The 22,316-nt window shown below is 41.0% G+C and overlaps 1 protein-coding gene across 2 annotated transcripts in view; it reads left to right on the forward strand.

Moving 5' to 3' along the window:
• Positions 1–22,316, forward strand: part of AOX1 (aldehyde oxidase 1) — a 65,658-nt gene that overhangs the window by 31,557 nt on the left and 11,785 nt on the right. For both annotated transcript variants that reach the window (XM_079133120.1, XM_079133121.1), the window contains exons 19-27: positions 933–1,055; positions 4,322–4,418; positions 7,442–7,566; positions 9,073–9,206; positions 10,271–10,358; positions 12,859–12,945; positions 13,928–14,119; positions 16,125–16,352; positions 21,024–21,119. In XM_079133120.1, the coding sequence (XP_078989246.1) occupies positions 933–1,055; positions 4,322–4,418; positions 7,442–7,566; positions 9,073–9,206; positions 10,271–10,358; positions 12,859–12,945; positions 13,928–14,119; positions 16,125–16,352; positions 21,024–21,119 (1,170 nt within the window). The remainder of the gene's footprint in view (positions 1–932; positions 1,056–4,321; positions 4,419–7,441; positions 7,567–9,072; positions 9,207–10,270; positions 10,359–12,858; positions 12,946–13,927; positions 14,120–16,124; positions 16,353–21,023; positions 21,120–22,316) is intronic.

Raw genomic sequence — 22,316 nt, forward strand, 5'->3', positions numbered from 1 at the left:
GAGAGAGAGAGAGAGAGAGAGAGAGAGAGAGAGACTGGGGATTGAACCCAAGCCCTCACACGAGCTAGGCAGCTGTTCTATCACTGAGCTAAGCTCTCCAATCCTGATACCATTTGTTTTTCTGATAACATTTCTGTGTTCACTATGGAAGAGACATAGTGGTCTAAAGTAGATTTTTTTAAATGAATGCCTAAGTTTGAATGTGAACCGTAGAATAAGGTAGGAGAAAGCTCAGCCACCCAGTTTAGACTCTTTCTTGAGCCTTGGTTGGTTTCCCCCATCTAGCTTTCTGTCCTGGTGCCTGTGTGAGCTCCCCAGTCCACCTACCCCACCTGCAGGTGACATGGTATTGAATGTGGCCCCCTTGGAAGGGATGCCCTGTGCTTGGTCATATCTTGGCTAGTGAGTCTCCCATTTTTTTCCTGAGAAAGCCTGGGCTCCAGCACAGTTTGTGAGCAGACACTTGCTCACCTGCAGCGTGGTGTAATCACGTGAGAAGTCTCCTTCACAAGTCACCCCCTCTATCCCCCCCGCTTTGTAGATGAGCTACAAATTTTTGGTTCTCCCTCTCCATGAAGTCAGATGCTTCACCTACAGATTGGTCCTGAATGTGGTGGGGCAGCCACAGGCTAAGCCACAGGACTGGCTCTCATAAGCCAGCTGTCCCTCAAGAACCCCCTTGACTTGGCCTGGAGCCTGAGTCTGCTGTCCTCAAGGCAGCATCACCCCTCCCCCTCTGCAGCCACCCCTCCAGTGATACAGCAGAGATGTACACTTCCCCAGTGCCGTAGGGTCAGCAGCTTCTATAGGCATGGGCAGATGTGAAGGGGTCATTTACTGTGTGTATCAAGCCTTGGGCTGGACGGTGGGGAGGAGGAGATAATGACTGACTACCTGCTCTCCTTGACAACAAAGGTCTTTCTGTGTCGTAGGTATTTTGTGTGGGTCAGCTTGTCTGTGCCGTGATTGCAGATTCTGAGATTCAGGCAAGACGAGCTGCTAAGCAAGTAAAGATTGTTTACCAAGATGTGGAGCCTCTGATCCTGACAATTGAGGTAATGAGTTTGAGGTGGTGCCAGTTTAGGGACTGGAAGAGCAGACATCAGAATAGTATCAGTTAAAAGTTAAAATGCTTTGGGTATAGTAGCAGGAAAATCTGATTCAAAGGGACTTCCCAACACACAGGGACTCTGTCAGCTCAAACTAGATCAGTATGAACAATTTCTCCAGTTTCTCTCTGCCTTTCTTCTCTGCTGCCCCCATATACTGTGGATAAGCCTACAGGCTTATCCCTTGTGCACACAGATGGCAACTGGGAATCCTGGGCTTCCTTGTTTATGTTCAGTGAGAGGAAGAACCTGTTGTCCTAGCATTCCAGTCACATATCCTGAGACCACCCTAATGAGGCCACTTGGGTCACATAGTGAATTAATGACTGGTCAGAAAAACATAGGAGCTGTTTGTTACACTGAGGCTGAGGGTGGGGTCCAATTCCTTTGTAATCCATGAGCTATACAGAGCGAGTGCAAGAAACCTAAACAGAAGTCTGAGCATTGCTTGGAAAGAGGAAGGTGAGAAGAATGTCGGATGGACAGCCAGCGATGTCCTGGACAGGGGATCCATCCTATAGTTCCGATTTACCTCCTCTCAGGGTCCAGACTGATTAGATCTTCTATGAAGCAAATACTGGAGACGCTACTTGTAGATTCTTAAATGCATATCCTAAATGAATGTGGACATAGAGCATATAATGCCTATGGGAATTTTGGCAACTCGAACAAATTAGAGAGTTGCATTTTCTATCCTAATTTTAGACGGAGGTTGGAAGTGTATAGAGTGGTAAGAACCATCTCCCTGAAACAGTAAGTGTTCTGAATATTCCTTTGCTTCTTATAATCTACTGAATAAGGGAAGTATGAAACCTCCTGAGTAGACTAGGTTCAGTCCTTGCAGGCTGCATGTACTCTGAGAACTCAGGATTACCCTTGCAACATAATGAACACATTGTTCTCTAGGTGACTAGCATGACCTGAGGTAGAAAGAGGAAATGACTTGGCCAAGGTCAGTGTCACCATGAGAACCTGGCCTTGGGGATATTTGCTGTCGTGAGATTTTAGGCCTAGGAACGTGGTGTTTGTTTCTAGAAATTTTCCTTTGTATTTTAAAATTAAAATAAATAATGTCAGGATAATAAAAATGTAGAAGTTTGGTTTACACCTTGCAAATGTCCTTGGCCAGATTCAAATTCAAACATGCTATTTCTTTCTCAGGCTCTGTCATTCTTATGTTGCCTGTATTCCTTTCCTCAAATTTTGCTTCTGAATTCAAATTACTTCTTAAGAAATTATTTACATAATACTTCATAATTTTTGGAGTTCCTTTCCCAGTACAAGTGACTGAATAGCCACCCTTCCCTTCCCCACCTTCCAGCCAAATGAAAGTCCAATAAACAATTATATACCCTCCTCCCCTACCTTTCCCCCTCCAACCCGAAGATCCCTAATTGTCTGCCAGAGAATATCAGCATTATGGAAAAGAGTTACCTCCCACTTGGTCAGGGGCTAAGTTCTCCAAGGCCAGTCAACTGGATCAGAGTTGATTTAATCAAAGTTTATAATAGGAAGCTATGCCAGGTTCCCTACGTGTTAAAGTCCTGGTATCACTTTCCTGGCCAAGGGATATTCAGGAAATTGATTCAGTTATTCAAAGAGCAGGGAGAAAGTGAAGTTGAAAAAGATTTAACTGTTAAAAATGGAATTTACAAAATTTAGGTTCTTTCTTCAATTTGGAATATCTGAGTCTTCAACTAATAAGAAAAGCACTTGAGTGTGAATTGATTCCAATAGGAAGTATGTTATCAAAAAAAAAATAGGATAACAACAAATACAACTGTCACTAACACTAAAGTCGAACCTGGCTCGAGCCTGGTTTTGGTAGTTTGAATCGGAAAACTCTATCAAAACTCTTGGATGCAGGGGGAAAGCTGAGGACCATGGTGAAAAAATATGCCCCCCACCAGAGTCTCTCCTCAAGCATCTTCATCAACGGCTCCACCAGAGCTGGCACCTATGCAGAGCTCTGCATGTGTGGCATGGGTCTATGGTGGTCTGAGTATTACCTCACTCAGTGCTCACACGATCCTATGATGTCAAACAACTGCTATCACTGTGCTGATGTCAAAGACAGTTACCCAAAGTCACACAGCTAACTGTAATAGGAGCAGTCAACAATTTGTCAAACAGCCTGGGTCTCACACTGGAAAAAACAAACAAACCCATTCTGTCAGTGGAAGAAATGACAAGATGACAAAAGAGCATCCCTATAAGGTATGTAGACAGGGTAGGTCCAGACAGTTACTGGTAGCCAGAAGGATCCAGAGTTAGGCGAACCCCCAACTTCCAGCAGGTGGAAATGTCGTGGATGGACGATAATCCATGGTGGATATGCTGGCAGGAACTCACATGTCCCATTCACCAGTAGACACATAAATCACAGTAAAATAAATTCCTTGGGATAGGTAAGAAAACCTTGGGTAAGAAAAAAACAATCTAGGCTATTGTAGCTATGTTTATGTGTACCTCTGCAGTCCTTCTCTGGGCACCAGGAAGCCAGTGTGTAAGGGGATTGATGGCACCTGGACAAGGCTTGTAATAGACACTTACTTCTAGTACTAATGGTCCCAGGTGCGCCACTGCCTTCTACAAATGAAGTGCTCATCTCTCCAAAGGAGGAGGGTGAGGCCAGCAGGCAGAGCCACCATGATCCCAATCATTATTAGTGTCTTCAGTTAGCATTTATTGAACACTTACTATATGCCACACAAGCTCTTTACATGTCTCATTTCACAGCCCTCTTGGACCTATATGCACAACTGTTACTTCCATTTTCAGATAAAACTCATAGAGGGGAAGTAACATCCCACAGTAAAACAACTGGTAAGTGGAGAAAATGGATATCACTCTGGGCAGAGCCCCAAATCTGAACCAGTGTGCTATGTGGCCATGACTACATAAAATAAGTTGTGGATTGAAGAGAATAATCTGCCTGGAAAATACTAGTTCCATTCTGAGATCACCTCAGTGCCAGGTTTTTTTCTGAGCATACTCAGTTTCTTTGGACTCAACAGGCACATTTTCCATTGGCTCCTTGGGGAGTCTCCCAGGCCTTGTCCATAGCTCATAGGATTTCAGGGAAAGTGCTTTGATTGGGAACAGGAGGAGTATACTGCCCAGACTCTGAAATGTGCCCCAGGATGTGGCTACTGCCCTAGGATTAATTAAATCTCTTGCTCAGGCTGCTCACTTCTCTTTTCTCTTTCTAGGATGCTATACGCCACAAGTCCTTCTTCAAGACAGAAAGGAAACTGGAATATGGAAACGTCGATAAAGCATTTAAAGTGGTTGATCAAATTCTTGAAGGTAAAACTATCTGAAAAAATAGAGGGAGGGGCAGCAACCCAGGAAGCCTTCTGAGCAGGTCTAGTTTAAGGCTTCCTTTGCCTTCCAAAAATCACCTGATAGGTTTGATGGGTGTGGCCCCTTGGAATAGGCACTTCATTCACAGACACATTTCCCTGTGTCTTTGGTATGGGATTTAAAAGGAACTCTGACACTGAGATTATTTTTCCTAAACCTGCCGGGTCAGGCAAGGTACCAGTAGACACTTTCATATTTTAGTGGCTTTTTGGTTTTTAAGGGCCTCATTAAAGTGTAAATATGCCTGGAGAAATCACTCCTAAGCCAATAGTGGGATAAAAATTGTATCTCAAAAATTAGCTGATCAAGTTGGTTTCCATCCTAAAGAGTTGAGATCAACACCCTAGGGTGAAGGGAGGGGGCTGTGGGTGAGGCTACAGGGGTAGGCAGCACAATGCAACAATGTGCTAAAACTTTGCTAACTTGACAGGTATGGTGGTGCACACCTGTAATCCCAGCTGCTTAGGAGGCTGAGGCAGGAGGATCTCAAGTTCAAAGCCAGCCTCAGCAATAGTGAGGCCCTAAGCAACTTATCGAGACCTTGCTTCAAAATAAAAAATATAAAGGGCTGGGAATGTGGTTTAGTAGTAAAGTGCCCCTGGGTTCAATCTCCAGTACCGAAAAACTTTTCTAATTTTACAGGTTTTAGCAGGAACAGCTCTATCTAATATTGTTCTAGTTCTGTTTATTTTAAATGAAGTGAATATTGAACAAAATACCTTCCAAGTGGATTGGTACTACCAGTACTACGGCCAGCCTTGAATTCAGGCCTAGTGATGACCTGGGGGTTCTGATATGTTTTTAAAAATGGAAGTTAAGACCTTAGATCTCGAAATTTTAATGTTTATGTTATGTAAGTGAGACAGAATCTGTCCATTCTGCTGTTCTCTTTGTGCGTGCATGTGTGATATTTACTCTACACGTTACATTTTGGGCTCAGATTTTCTTTACTCAGATTTTGTATAAGATAGGAAGTCTAGAGTCCAATACAAAATATTTCCTTGAGAAATTTCCCCAAACAATTTACAAATCACTATTATTGGGTAAGTTAAACATTTTTAAAGATTTTGCCTTCCATCTATGGATGGATGACCATTCATATTTTTATTCCAATTCCTTCTGCTTTTCATTGCCTGCCCCCCAGCCTTCCTGTGGGGTTATTTGAACAGTTTTTGGAATTCCATTTTTTTTTTTTTTTTTTTTTTTATCTGTAGTGATTTGGAGTACATCTCCTTGTATAGGCTTTTTCTTTAGTGGTAACTCTCTCTATATAGATAAAGATAAATAGATATATAGATAACTATGATACATATATATAAATAACCATGATATATTTATATATCACATGTATTTATAGTCTGTGATATCATATATATGTAGGTATATATACATATGAAATATATCAAGATTTTGCTAGTTTAAGTGTGAATCTTACCTCCCTTTATTCTTTCTGTCCCTTTATTCTTCTCCATTCTTAATATAATTGTCTTAAAAATTTCCTCTACATCCATTGGGAACCACATGAAGCACTGCTATAACTATGTTTTAAACACAATTTAGAAAATTCAAGAGGAGAGTTGTATTTACCTATATTTTTTATTCTGAAGTTGTTTCTTCTTATAGATATTCCAAGTTTCCCTTTTTTTAAAAGTCATTTCTTGCCTATTTTAAAAAAAACTTTCTTCAGCCATTATTTTAGGGTAGGTCGGTTGAAAACAAATTCTTGGTTTTCCTTTGGCTGAGAATGACATGATTTCCATTTCATTCTTGAAGAATTTTTTTTTTTCATTTACTGGATATAATTCTAAGTTGATAGGTCTTTTAGCACTAGAAAAATTTGGTGCCACTTCCTATGGTCTCCATGATTTCTGATGAGAAACCTGCTCTTTTTTCAGACAGAGGATTGAAGACAGGACCTTGCACATGCTAAGCAAGTGCTCTACCACTGAGCTACACCCCCGACCATTAGTAGTAGGCTTTCACAGGGCTTTTTTCCCTGTCTTTGCCCATTAATGATTTTGGATTGCTGGCTTCTCTAGATCCAAGACTGGCATGCATGTGGCAAGCATTAACAAGAATTGCAAAACTCACTGAACCCACTACTGTACCTTTACTTGTGTTTCAATTCCTAACCAGTCTGTCTTCTCTCCTCCTAAGTCTTCTGTCAATTTGAAATTTAAAAAAATAATAATAAAGATAAATCACCAAGAAAGGATTTATTGGGAAATAAAATTCAAGAAGAATTACAGTCTGAGAGATACACATGACTAGTGGTAGCCTCTGCTTTGTCCAGAGAATAAAGGAAAAGTTAAGATTTTACTGGGGACAGGAGGTTATTCAAGTTGTTTAGCGATAAGGCCCCTGGCACAGCAGTGATGCTGGCATCTATAGCATGTTCTGATTGGCACGTGTAAGTGGTTGGTAGGTTAGACTTTTAATCTTTTAATCCTGGAGTTACAGTTAGGCCCTTGTAGTTTGGGGCTGGACTTGCAAGACAGTTTTAGAACAGGCATTCGTGACCTGAGTGTTTCTCCTTATTGTCCTCTGGATACCATTTCATTTGGGGAATGACATAAATGATTCCATTTTGTGTAATCAGCTCTCACACTTGTGTCCGTTAATACATAATGTATTTAACAGGAGGAACAGGGAGAACTATAGCTCTTCCATCTTGCCTTAGCACTAAATGCCTCCTTGCTATCATTTTTTGACTCCAGAAAGTCACGCATCTTTCCTTAGGGCTCTGTGGCCTGGCTTGGCAGACACTGCAGATTTCCCTACAGTACTCTCTTTCAACTCTTCAGACATGCTGAAAGTTAAACATTCGTGTTTGCTACACTTCACTATGTAGCCTGCTGCCCCAGCAGGTCTGTCAGTGGAGTTCCTGAGAAACAGGATATAGCTGGGGGGGCACTACCTGTTCTTTCTGAGTGCTTCCTTGACTTCCAGGAATTTTCCTCTAACAGGTGAAATACATATGGGAGGTCAAGAACATTTTTATATGGAAACCCAAAGTATGCTTGTTGTTCCCAAAGGAGAGGATCAAGAAATAGACGTCTATGTGTCCACACAGAGTCCCAAATATATACAGGTAATATGGGGCCACTGTGAGGGGGCATGGCTAAATGGTTTCTGCCACAAAACCTACCAAGATCAAATATATAAATGCAAAAATGTCATTTCTTCAGGAACCAAAGAAATATTGAGTACTAGTAGGTATATTGGTTTGGGTATTAATAGCAATGTAATTTCCAAACTTTTTGGGTTTTATTAGGTAGGTGCCTTTTGTTTATAAATCTATTACTTTAAAACCAGTTATGCAATCAGCAGGGCTCTTTCACTCTGCTCTTAGCACTGTTTAAGAAAACAAGAGAAAAAAGGGGAAGGCCTGTCCTCCAAAGCTTATAGTATCCAACTCTCAAGAAGCAGGTAGGGAGCAGTATTGGAAAAAGTATAGGCAGGTGCTAAATCAGCTAAGTCAAAATTTACATGGGTGGAGGAATGCAGAGAAAATGACCCAGGATTCTCACACACACCCAAACAAAAGCCTTAAGTTTGGATTTAGAGTCAGAGTAAAGTTTGTTCACTTTCCTTTTGAAGTTTGCTTACTTGGTAAGAGAAGAGAGGGCATTTCAGGACCATGTCACAAAAAGATCACATGCCACTCAGTCATTCCTACTCATCTCTTCTTCAAGCAGTTGTTGCTTGTGTCCCCTCTCCCAGGCAACATGTGTGCCAGTAAGGAGGATGACACTTCCTGAGCTGGGAGGGAGGACATGAGATGTGGAGGCTAGGTGTAAGCATGGGGGTGGAAGTAAGGGAAGCAAAGGGTCTTGATCCAGCAGGTCCTAAGGAGCCAGTGCTGTTACCAGAGCAACAGGAATGTGAGTGTGGACGGTGGAGAACAAGGCCCTGTAGAAGGTGGAGCACTAAGAAAGGTCAGATGAACTTCACCCCAGTCCTATCTGCTCTTCACTCCCTGTGTGACGTTGGATCCGTCTATTTCAGACTCCCCATCTGTAAAAATCAGTTGTTAAGACTAAAGGACTTCAAAGCAAAAATAATGGCACCTGCATCCAGGGAAGACCAATGGCTCCACTTTCCCAGTAATCCAAATGGGGTGAGAAGTGTGCATGCTTCAGTGGAGACAGCAGAATGCAGGGGAAAGATCCAAGCTTGGAGAGGCTTGGAAGGCCACAAAAATCTTACAGCTTTAGGAAACACATCCCAAGGGATAGTGTGAAAGGATACTTTGAATGTGATTCATTGGGAAAATGTAAAAAAAAAAAATAAATGACTCGTCCAAAATTATCCACTGATATTGAAAGAATTATTTAATAATAGTTTTGGCAATGTCACTATAGGCAAGTATTGCTGAGATCAATTAGGGATGCATGCTAAGGTTATTGGACTTTTTTATATAGCCACGTGGTTTACGTAGTATATACAACATGATGGAATCAAAATGTATAGTGACTGTCACACTCTTGTTTCAGCAAACAGTTTCTTTTTGGTAAGGTTGTGGGTGTGAGTGATGGTCACAATTAAGTCCTTGCCAAAGATGGGTCAGATTAATGAAAGCTGTTATCATTCACAGGATGTAGTTGCCTCCGTCTTGAAGGTCCCTGCTAACAAGGTCATGTGTCATGTAAGACGCGTCGGTGGGGCATTTGGGGGAAAGGTGGTTAAAACCAGCACCATGGCAGCCATCACTGCATTTGCTGCCAGCAAGTAAGTGGAGAAAATCTTCTGAATATATTGAAAATAAAATGGAGTCAGACTGAAAATTTCGATACCAGGATTAATGAGGAAGAATCTAAGACCGAGATTTTTAAAAATCATACATGATACACAAACGCACAAATGAGCTGCCAGCTTATGGCAACTCCTTTGTCTCTATTGTCAAGCTATGAGACCAAAATAAGAATCAATTACTAATAAGAATGAAAGCCACAGAAAAATACTAGAATGCCTGGAAAGTAGACAGAAATAGGTCCTGAATGAATGGGGTTACTTGTTCTTAGCATCTATTAGAGCTTTGAAGCATATGTATGACCTTTTGAAGTACATACACACACAGAGACACTTTTGAAGTATGTATAGATATGTATATATGTGTGCATGTATATATTCTCTTGGTTGATTTAAATGGAGACTTTGCTTTTGTTAGGTTTATTTGTATTGTCATTTTCCTTTGAAGAATCTCAAAAGAAAAATCATCATAGGAAATTGTCTTTGGAGCAGACACACCTATAAGACTTATTTGTATTGTCATTTTCCTTTGAAGAATCTCAAAAGAAAAATCATCATAGGAAATTGTCTTTGGAGCAGACACAACTATAAGACTTAATACCTTTGCAGAGTAATATAGGTCAGTTCCTCTAGCTCAGAAGCGGAGACCTTGATTCTAGACCTGTCCCATTTGGGAGTACTTGGCAGTCAGACCCCATCTGTTTTTCTCCATTTGTAACCAGACTGAAGTGCAGCCTTAAGACTTTGCCTGTAGCCGGATGTCTTTATGACAAAGGAAAATGTCCCCTTGAATATCCTGGAGCCTCTGGCACCCAAGAGCCTCCCTCTAAGAAATAGCAAATGCCAGATGTGATGCCTTCACCAAACAGAGGGGAGTTACCACATTTCCTGGAGGTTAGCAGAGGCCAGGTGTGGGGAGTAGTTGATTTGTTATGTGTGTGGACACCACTCAAGGTCTCACTAGGAGCTGTGTAACCCCAGATAACACCTTCCTTGTAAGAATTTACATCTCTTGCTTTTTTTTTTTTTTTTTTCTGTTTCAGACACGGTCGTGCAGTCCGCTGCGTTCTGGAACGAGGAGAAGACATGCTGATAACTGGAGGCCGCCATCCATACTTGGCGAAGTACAAAGTGAGCTGAAGACGGGTGGAGGGAAGGATTTGCTACAAACAGAACATGACAGAAATGCAGTGGGTGGCATTTAGCTACTTCCTAATGGGGAGTCACAATGAACAAATCAACAAATGGCACTTCTATTTAACTTTCTATTCCTTGTGCTGATTATTTAATTACTGGCTGATCCAATGAAGCTTTTCTGTTTTGCTCAAAAATGTCAATTTGAGAAAAAGGACTAACTGGCATTGGACATAACACAGTGAATAATTAGAAAACCTGTGAGCTTATGTGACCATGAAAGTAGGTCTAACAACTACTTACTTGTACAATAAAAGAGGTAAAAATAGAATAATTCCCATAACAATAGTGTTATGTGAAATTGGAATTATTTGCAAATGACTTCCTCATTTTTTAATGTATCAAGGGTATTTTTGTAAAACTGTGCTCTAGAAATTCCTAAAAAACTTTCCATAGTAGAAAATAATTATTATTTTGCTTTAAAAGAGGTAGTTCTACTTATCAAAGTGGGCTAACTACTCTTAACAACTAAAAACTCTCAGGATCTTAAGTCTTTATTATGTGATTTCTTGGTCAAGTAACAACCCAATGAAATCAAGAGGGCCTAGGGGAAGAAGGACTCTGTTCCACAAAATTATTCAGAGACTCAAGCTTTTTTCATCTAGTGCTACCAACATCCCTTTTAATCGTAGTGTCTAATATGGCAGGCACTAGGCCATTGAAATGGCCATTGAAATTCGCATTTAAGTGAACTTAATTAAATAAAAACTAAAAACATTAAAAATAAAAAATAAAAATATTAACTAAAACTAAAATTCTGTTCCATAGTTGTATTTACATCATTTTAAATATTCAATAACTGCACATGGTTAGTACTGGACAGTGCAGACACAGAACCTTGCCATCATCACAGAAAGTTCTACTATCTGACTCTGCCCAGAGACTCTAAGTCCTCTACAGAGTTTTCTGCAATAGACAAGGAAAGAGAAAGCACATGGAGTGATGTGCAAGGTATTTCTCACACCAGGTCTGTAAAAGGTGGACCTTGCTTCTATTCCAAGTGTCTTTGGCCAGAGCTTTGCTCCCTAACTGAAAGTGTGGTTGTGAAATACATCTTCCTGTGTGCCTAGGATGGAGACCAAAGGACTTGTTGCATGTGTATCATGGTCTCTACAAGAATCTACCTGAACATTTATATTTAGAAACTAGCAAACGAATCTATTTTACTCTAAGCTGCATTTTGCTCTCAGTTTAGTTCAAAAGGATTCATTAGAGTGAACTTTGTCTTGAAGAGATTATTTTGGGGGGAAGGAGGAGAGGAGAAAATTTATGATATAATTATGCAATCATAAATAACTGCCAGTCAAAAAATGATGCACGTGTAGCAAATCTATGGGGAAAGGTGAATATGAGTTGGAGAATGTACAGAAGACTTCTTAGAAGAGGTAAAAAATAAACGGACATTCAAGAATGAATAGGCACCAAAAAAGTATGCCAGGTGGTGGAACTAGTAACAGGAATAATGCAAAGGTGGAATGAGCATGGCATGTTTATAGGGGTAAGGGTAGTGGGAGGGGTGCATTAGAACACAGAGCAATTACTAGAAGATAGTGAAAATAAGATCAGTTGGATTAGGCAATGCAAGACCACGATGGGCCTAGATTTCCAAAATGGGGAGTTTAAACTTTATCTCACAAGAAAAAGTGAGACTGAATAGATTCTTGATCAGTCAAGTGCCATAATTAAACATAGATGCATCATAGAGGGCAATTTGATGAGATAGGGCAGGATGGCCTGAAGAAGGAAGATGGGGCAGATGAACCAGTAGGAAACAGCTGATGCGTTCAGACATGAGGCATTTGATATGATAGTAAGAGGCAAAAGAAATGAGTCCAGGAGTCATTATTGTGTAAAATAAGATAGGATTTGGTGGAAAACTTGGCAAACACAACAGAGAATAAAACCACAAGCATGAAGTGGAAATTTCTAGAAGAAAGAGTCAAGCTGAAGGAGAACCAACCTGGAATGACAATGAACTGGTTTATGTAAGTGTCAGAGAAGAAGTGATGATAGGACATTGAAACACAAATGTCCTTCACTAATAGGGGACTTTGTTGAAAGAACTAGATTATAATTGTAGAAGTCATCACCACAGTGGCAATTAAAACTATGAGAAGATAATGTTTTCCAATGGAAAGTACTGTGAGAACAGGAGATAATATTAATAATATTTATAATGGTAATATTAATAATTTATATGTAGAACATCTGCTGTGCATTGCTCATGTGCCTATAATTTTTCATGTATTACTTTGTTTATTTCCATTTCACAGAGAGCTTTTCTGAGGTCACAGAACTAGTTATATATCCAAGAACTTACTGCCAAGTCTACATGATGAAGCTTTTTCCACATGTGGGGGGTTCACAAGTGACAAAGTACACTTTAGAGAAATTTGATCCCTAGTGTCAGTATCAAAGATCAGCTCTCTTTGCACAGGTTGGATTCATGAACGATGGCAGAATCTTGGCCCTGGACATGGAGCACTATAACAATGGGGGTAGCTCTCTCGATGAGTCATTATGGGTAAGTGTTTTAAAAAGCAAGCCTGTGGGCTGGGGACATAGCTCAGTTGGTAGAGTGCTTGCCTCGTAAGTACAAGGCCCTGAGTTCAATCCCCAGCACCGCAAAAAAATAAAAATAAAAAGCAAGCTTGCATTCTTCAAAGAGTATTACACAACATGATTTATATCAGAAAAAGATGTTCAATTATTAAATAATATCTAATTATAAAAGCATAGAGTCCATCATTGCAGCTTATAAAAGCGTAGAGTCCATCATTGCAGGGATAGCCAAGTGTCACTCACTGGCACCCACAGAGTAAGTAAGCCCAGAGATCTTGGCTAATTCTGCATTTGTGTGCTGTTTGTGCTTTCCATACTTAGATCTGTTTTTAGATGCAAACATTGACCAGACTTCCTCAGCTCTGGCCATACTGACATTTTGGACTGCATAACTCTTGTTGTGGGCCTGCCGTGTGCACTGGAGGATGTGTAGGCATCCTTAGTCTCTACTTAATAGATGTCACTGGCATCCCCCACCTCACCCAGTCTTAACTACCAAAAATAGCCCCAGACCTCACCAAGTGTCCTCAGGAGGTAGAGGAAGGGATTAACCCTGATGGAGAAACAGTGCATTAGAATAAATGCCAAAACTTTCTCCCTCACTTTCCCTGTTTTGCAGAATACTGCATTCTATAGACCCAGGGTTTACAGCCTATGAACATTCCTAAGACTTTTGGAAATGTTTAAGCCTGAAAAAAATGCATTTGTTCTAAAATATAAAAATTAAAATTAAATAATAATTTGAAAAGAAAAAAATGTTCAAAACCTTTGTAATAATTTAAGAGTAAAATGCATTTAATTTGGGGCATGATATATTTTTGGCATGTGTGATGTGATATGAAGAGAATATGCTGTTTCCAGCCTAATTTGGCCCAAGGTCTCAGGGTGGTAAAACAGATCCAGAAGGACAAGGCCCTTATCACACCAACTCTGAATTTCTCCAGGTCATAGAAATGGGACTTCTGAAAATGGACAATGCTTACAAGTTTGCCAACCTGCGCTGCCGGGGCTGGGCATGTAGAACCAACCTTCCCTCCAACACAGCTCTGCGTGGGTTTGGCTTCCCTCAGGCAGGGCTGGTCACCGAGTCCTGTATTGTAGAAGTTGCAGCCAAATGCGGTTTGTCCCCTGAGAAGGTAACACTAAATTAGTCTTGTATATAAAAGGTGTTGAATATCTGAAGTGGGAGAGAGTCTCTGGGGATCATTCAAGTTGAGGAATTTTAGATCCAGAGGGGCATATGATTTGCCTGAGGTCAACTAGCCAACTGGCTCATACAGAACGAGGACACCAAAATCCAATGATGCTTGCTATACCCAGACACCTTCTCAAAACTCCAGGAAACAGGGTATATTGAGGAGTGAGCAATAGATTCTCACCTGATTAGTGAGAAGTTTCCATTGGTTGAAGGTTCTATTAATTTATTTTCTTTCATACACAAAATGCCAGTGGTTTATTTAACTCATAGTTCTGAAGACTCAAGAGCATGGTGCTGGCTTCTTCTTGACTCTGGGGAGGACTTCATGGCAGATGGCATCATGGTGGGATCACATGGTGAAACAGGAAGTCAGAGAGAGATTGAGGGGTCAGGCTCACTCTTTTATAATAACTTACTCTCACGTGAATCAACCAGGATCCCATAAGAACTACCTTAATGTCTTCGGGGGAGGGGGGGAGTGCCCTTAATGACCTACCCACCTCCCACTAGGTTCCACCTCTGAAGGTTTCCCACACCTTAACACGGCTACACCGAGGACCAAGACTTGGAGGATAAACCACACCAAACTGTAGCAGATGTATAACCCCACCTCCAAGTTCTGTCAAACTCTTATTTCCTTGTTCCCCCTTAATGTGACAGTGAACTGTCATGAAGTTTGTCATTTCAGTGGCTAATGGGATTTCCTTTTGGTGATTTGAGTCTCAGCCCCAAGTGTATTCTCAACAAGGATGTTTCCCTCCCTGGCACCTCTTCTAACCCCCAGATGCTAGAGTGGAGTTGGGTGGGGAGATGTGGTAAGCTCTCTCCCCACCCTTTCCTGTACCTTCTGCTGTTATGCTGAGGCAGGGAGGAAGAGGAGGATGTGGGAAAACAAATGGCTCCCCCCCATGTGACTTCTGCCAGTGAGTACTGTCCTCTCTTTGGCAGCTCATGTAGCATTGCTCTAGTGACCACACCTCTTTGCCCTATGCCCACGTCCCCAATTCATGTACCTACTTTTTCCTATAGAGTTCCCAATGTTGGACTGTACAGTCACAGGTAGGAGTCATCTTTGTCTATGGAATTTGTTCCTCCCTTCTCGTCCCCCCACCACGGCTTCTCTCTTTGATGTTGTCATACTTGGTTGTCACTTTGGTGTCCTCGTTCTGTATGAGCCAGTTGGCTAGTTGACCTCAGCATGAGGGAAGAGAATCATGTGAAAACCTTCCTTCTCCTCAGAGAATAGCCTCTTAAAAACACTGCTTTCCCTGCAATGACTCAGCTCACTAATTTCCAGTCTTCCTCTAATAATTATCTGAGAAATTTTTAGGGAGGATAGAGTGAGGTGAGTGTCTCTGTAGTGGCCTCTGTCAGCTTGGGAAGGGGCCTAGCCACAACTGTGAGAGTTTTCTCAACTGAACTGTAAGGTACTTGGCATCTTTTGTTCTCTGCTGGAAAGTCTTCACTGCCAATTCTGGGAATGAAAGAATTGTACTCAGCTAATCAGATGTCTTGGAGTACAGTCTTCTAATTTATCCTTCCTCCTAGATATAAATTATATGTAAACAAACTTTCCTGTTAGTTTTGGAAGTCAGTCTTATCTTGTCACAGCATTTGAATAAACCATTTAGTCCAGATACCTTCCAACAGATACCCACAAATGAAACTAGAATTAAGAGTCAACAGTGGACCCAGACTGTTGAGATAAAGAAGTCTAAGGGAAGGATTTCTTTCTTTGAATTTGCACAAGTACAGCATAGAAACATGTAAGTCAGCGCTCACATAGTTGATAGATGCTCCAGGTGGGGGAGAGGAGGACTCTGTGTCTTGAAAGATTTTGTTCAGCTTGGATCACATAGGATGGGCAGAATTGGACTAGGAAGATGGTGGATGGATGAGACCGTGTCTGCCAATTTCCTCTCACTTTTAATATCCTTTCTTAGGTTCGAATGATAAATATGTACAAGGAAATAGATCAGACACCCTACAAACAAGAGATTAATGCCAAGAATCTCAGCCAATGTTGGAAAGAATGTATGGCCAAGTCTTCCTACTCCATGAGGAGAACAGCCGTGGAAAAATTCAATGCAGAGAATTACTGGAAGAAGAAAGGACTGGCCATGGTTCCCCTGAAGTTTCCTGTTGGAGTTGGCTCAGTTGCCTTCTCTCAGGTCAGTTCAAACACATTGGCATGCCAACTGGAGGTGGCCCAGGTGAAACAAAGCATGGAAGAAACTTTTCATTCTGTTGCATTAGCCATGTGATTGCTGTCACCAGTTACTAAACTTAACCAAAGTTGTGCTTTGTTGCATCAGAAAGCAGCTGAGACAATTTCTCTGGGCCTCAAATGGCTCATGAGGAAAGTAATAGGGTAGGACCAGTGACTTCCAGGACTCCTTTCATCTACTGTGGTTCTACTGAGGAAATAAAGATGTAGGCTTTCAGGGTGTTTGGGGTCTCAACTCCTGTGGGTGGACTGGGGTAAATTAAATCCAGAAAAGTAAATCATTTCAATATCTTTTTTTAAACACAGATTTAGGAGTTTGTTCCCCTCCTAGCTATTAAAAGTGTAAAGAGGAAGACTGGAATCTACTCTTACAGTTTCTTTAACTGATAAAATAAATCCCCTTGCTTGGTTACTAAATTCCACTTGCTGTCTCCACTTCTCCATTCTGGAATGAAACTTACCCCAACAGTTGTCCAAGACTGCTGTATTCCAATTCACTGTGCAGCAGAGATGCAGACTCCCATTTCCTATCTTCTTCCATAATGTGAATTTACATGTATATAGATATTCAGCAGAGCCCTCACAGAGCCTGGTTGCCCCTCCTCTGCAGGATTCACACCTTCAAATGAGCCATGAAGAAGGCTCAGTGACAGGTGTGTTAAGTGATAACAGAATATGAAAAAATGGAGGTGGGTGGATTGTGGGAGGAGCATTAATGTGTAGGATGAGGAAAGAGAGGAGGCTGGGAAAAGTGGGTAAGAAAGTCTCTTGCCCAGCCACACACCTAACTAGCCTAGCTAAGCTTTGGTGTAATCTTTATAACATTTGCATGCAGCTCTGACTGTAGGCAAGTTGCTGCTCAGGGGAGCATTACCAGTGGTTGTCCTACTGCAGTTTTTTCATTCCTTGCCTGTTTGCAATGACAAAAATTAACAGAGAGCCATTTGGTCATCTGCACACAATTTACTCAGACAAGGGAGATATTCAAGAGGCCATTGTAGAGGAACAAAGGCAAAAACAAAGTTATTTAAAAAGTACTGGGAAAAGGGTTTGTGAATCTTTGTGTACAATTTTGGGTTAAACTTATTAATTGGCAGATAGCAAAGAAGTCAGTCAGTGCTTAAACAGACTGGGCAGGTTCATCAAGGAAAACAACTCCACTGTTTACGGGTCCTCTGGCAATCTTTTTTCGTTGTTGTTACTGGGGATTGAACTAGCCACTGGGCCACATCCCTAGTCCATTTTTATTTTTTATTTTGAAACAGCATCTGCCTAAGTTGCTTAAGGCCTTGCTAAATTGCTGAGGCTAGCTTTGAACTTGGAATCCTCCTGCCTCAGCCTCCAGAGCTGCTGGGATTACAGGCATATGCCACTGTGCCCAGCATCCTCTGGCAATCTTGAGTGTTAGGCTGTGGGGAAACATGGTAGGCTGCCTCTATTTAGTGGCTGCTACTACTTAATATCTAGCCTTTACCATAGACCAGGTCTGTCCCATTTCTCTTACCAGAAATTTCTCAAAAAGTAAATAAAAATAATAATAATTGAGTACCTACTGTTTTAAGTCCTTTAAGATTTTATTTCATTCAATCCTCAGAGCAGCCTATAACATTTGTATTTTTGTTTTATAAATAAGAAAGCTAAGACTCGAAGAGTTTAAATATCTTCCTCAAAGTCCCACAACTGGGAAGCTGGACCAGGGTTGGAACTTAGGTCTGGGCAGCTCCTGAAACACCTTTTGATGGGAACTGAGGTAGGTTTCAGTTCAGCCAAAAAGAAACTAGATGAGAGCCAACAATACAAATTCATTCTCAGAGGCTACTAGGAAGCCTCTGACAGAGAACTGCTGTGCTTAAAAGCTTTGCTTAGGACTAAATCAAAGAGTTTGAGATCAGTCACAAGCTGCTTCCCAAAAGACACAATCTGAAAGATTCTGTCTAAAGCAAATCAAGTAGAGAAGGGAGCTAGAAATATTTGAATGCCTTCTCCGTGGAAGGACCTGGGCTGGGGTTTGCAATCTCCCACTTGATTACCCTGATCTTATCGCTGCTGAGTACAGGTGATTTTGGTTTATAGATGGGGAAACTGAAGTTGCTAGAGATTTGCTCTATTGCGGAAGGACATCCAGTAGTGAGTGGCAAAACAAAGATTTGACCTTCACATGCCTGGTCTCATATCCCATGTGTCTTTCTCTTCCCATGCTGACTCCCTGAGCAGAAGCAGCCCCTGCTCACCAGCTGAGGGAGTTAAATGTAACTCTCCTACAGTAGACTTGATTCCTAGAGTGTGAACGCTGAAGGGCACAGACGGTATCTAATTAACTTCTGCATTTTCAGGGCCTTGCTACAGCACCTGGCATAGAGGAAGAACTCAAATGTTGAATGGTTGTGCATTTGGGGGATCTGTAGGATTAGAGCTAACTTTTCACCAATACCAGCAGCCATAGCTTGAAGATTTAAATTGCACCAACTAAGTTCTAATTAATAATGGAGAGTCATCTGTTCCAGTGCTCCAGTTGTGCCAATTTTGTAGATGAAGCTTTGTGGAATTATCTTTTGTGGTCTAACAATGAGCCATCTAGTGGTTCCACTTAACTGGACCAAATTTGACATTTTTAATAGCCTGAGGAGATTGCAGCACCACATGGAACAAATGGAAATGCTGCCCTAAACCCACAGGCAGAGTGCAGTCACCAGCAGGGTCACACAATGGAAGACAGGCGCAGTCCTGTGTAATTGTAGCTGAGTCACAGGTGCTAAGTACTTCCATGCTCAGCAGAGTCAAGGAGGCCGTAAACAGAGCCTATGAACTTAAGAAATAAATCGAATCATTATGCTCTTGCAAATTCATTTATTGGACACTTCTTGAGCACCTACCATAAGCAAGACACCGAGTCACATTTTAAGGGATGCCTTAGGACATGCTCTTGCCCCTCCTGGGCTCACATGCTAGCAGGGTACAATTAAGTGCAATAGAAGAGAGTCCAGAAGTGACTATTGCATTAGGCATCACCTGGCATCTGATGCACATCCCCAGGGCAGCCAGCTCTGGGCCATAAGTAGAGGACACCTCTTCTTATCTTTACCATACAGTCAGGAGCACAGGATGGTAGAGTCATATGTCAATTGACAGTAAAACCCTCTACTGCATCTTCTCAGGGCCCCAAGCATGATTGTTATGGCACAAGAGTCTCAAATTCTCCATTGGACCATGAATGTATGTGCCTTTCTCCTTAGAGAAAGAATACTTTGATGTCCCCATTTTGCCAATACATCCCCCGTTTACACCTGCTGACTAGGTAAAAAGAGTCCATTTTCACTGGTTGTCACTAGACTAATGTGAACATTTGGATACCAAAAAAGAGATAGTTCTCCAAGTGTTGTCCACAGCCCGTAAATGTCTATGAAGGGCCTTCTGGTGGGCAGATAAATGACCTAGGAATACAGTCCCTTTCTTGGGTTTATCTGGGGATTGACATGCAAGTCCTTCAACTTCCACTTATAACCAGGGTTGCTTCTAAGTACTCTAAGTAGGTAAATCAAAATACAATAGTAATAAAATGTTAGGTTCATTAAGTAGAAATTAACTTTTACCAGAATTTTCTGAAGACCTTCTTTATAAATCATAGATTATTATGCCACTCTGTACAGAAACTTAGGTATTAAGGAGCTCAGCTAACAGAGCTTTAGTGACCCCTGGCTGATGCAGACACCCATGAGTGTGTCCCCCTCCCCCCATGAACAGCTGCACAGGTTGCCTTTCAGGCCTTCCTAGATCACAGTGGTACCAGGTAGAAGCACTTTCTGTAGACCATACACTGTTGATATTGCTCTCATATTGGAGACTCCCTGAAGAAGTCATCCTGACTTTTAGCAGTCCCCTGGACTGCAGGCTCCATACTTTAGCACCTGCAGACTTACAAGGAAGCACATTCTTGTTAATGGTAAAGCATATTTAACTTGCAGTCTGGTGTTTCTAGAGGAACGTTTAATTCTGTTATCAGTTTGGTTGCTTGTGGATCCTTGTGGGGAGCTACATAATTAGATAAGATTTGTTGCAAGTTTCTTTCCAAATCCAAAGCTTGTAATTCTGTGCCAAGATGAGTTAAGATGGGCTTACACTCATTTTGCAGAAAAAAAAATTCATGTCTGTCCATCTTATTTGGATTTTCATTTTTGCTTCTCTGCAATATGCTTACAATTATGAGAATATTCTCTCGCCCCCTCAACCTACGTATACTTAACTGAGCATTTTTAAATGAAGGGCCTCTACAAACACACACACCCAAAGAACCCAAAATATTGCTCCACTCCGAGGCAGGGAGAGGAGTCCCTAGAGATACTGGTGTGTTCAAGGGCCCTAACTAGGAAACAGCAACTTTAGGTGCATAGTCCTGCCACGGATACAGAGTGTGGCCTCTTGTGGAGTGATCACAAGGCAGTGCTTGCCCTGCCATTGCCCTGACTTTGCTCAGGTTATGCATATTTTTGGCAAGGTCTGGGGGGGAATGGAAGGAAAAGGATCATTTCTGTGGAAAGTGTTTTCCTTGACATGGTATGTGATAACAGCAATTAAAAAGTTCTCCTCTACTTCATCTGCTCTCATCTCTTCTGCTTAGGCTGCTGCCCTGGTTCACATTTATCTAGATGGCTCTGCACTGGTCACTCATGGCGGAATTGAAATGGGGCAGGGTGTCCACACTAAAATGATTCAGGTAAGGATGCCAATAACTGTATTCTGTTGGGTATGTCTTTATTGATAAGTTCATAAAAGAAAACTGTGAATGTATATTTTCTTTCCAGAATAAAGGATAGGAGACTTACTTTAGCTATGACAGATAAGCTGCTAAGCTGAGCAGAAACTGGATACACAAGCCAATCTTACAACTAAGGCCCTAAAAGGAATGTGGTAGAAGGGTCTCAGGTTGTTTTATTCAAAAGAAGGTCATGTGTTTGTTGCTTTTCTTTGGATATATTAACAACTGAGTTGCCTTTTTTCAAATCTTTGCTAGGCAATAAAAAGATTTGTAAATTCTGATTTATTGCTTTATTTCTTGACCTTTTTTATATTAAGGGCTCTGAACAATTGATAATATAAATCACATTCAGTATTTCTAGCCAAACCCTACTAAGGGTTTTTTCTTTTGGCTTGTTTATTTTAGATTAATTTGAAGCTACTGTTTCTATTTTACTAATCATGATAATAATAGTATAGTCTATAAAACATGTCAAAACTGCAAAAATTAAGGGGGAAAGATCCTACATAATTTTACCACTTAGCAATACTATTTTGGCATTTTCTATCTTGTCTTTATTTTTCAAAAGATTACCATCATTTTTTAATATACTTTTTAGTGACCACTTCCTCCTGTCATTAAGGATTCTTAACAATCATGATTTTAATGACTGCGTGTGGGTGTATGAGTAATTTATTTAATTATCCCCAATTGTTGAACACTTCAATTAGTGTTTTTGTACATTACCCTATGACCCTACCAGTAATTGTTTTCTTAAAATAGCATACCAGAAATGGAATTACTGGGTCATAGGATATAAATATTTTAAATTGCTCAACACGTATTGCCAAATCATTTTCCAGAAATTGTCCATTTTATAATACCCCTAACAAACACTAAATATGATGGATTATTGAAACATTTTAGATAATTTGCTAGGTAAATGAAAATGCCTCATTATTGTTTTAATTTCCATTTTCTGATTATAGACATGTTGAATATGTTTTCTTTTATGTTGCAATCACTTGGGAATTGTCTGGTCATACCTTTCCCCACTTTGTGAGTGAGATTTCAGTGTTTGTCTTATCAGGCCACTGGAGAGCCAAGCATTGTGGAAGGGCTCCATGGGCCCCTGTCCTTGGAATTGTGGGCAAGGAAAACTGTACTGCTAACAGT

The sequence above is a fragment of the Sciurus vulgaris genome, assembly GCF_902686455.1.
Source record: "Sciurus vulgaris genome assembly, chromosome: 3".
Classification (NCBI taxonomy): domain Eukaryota; kingdom Metazoa; phylum Chordata; class Mammalia; order Rodentia; family Sciuridae; genus Sciurus; species Sciurus vulgaris.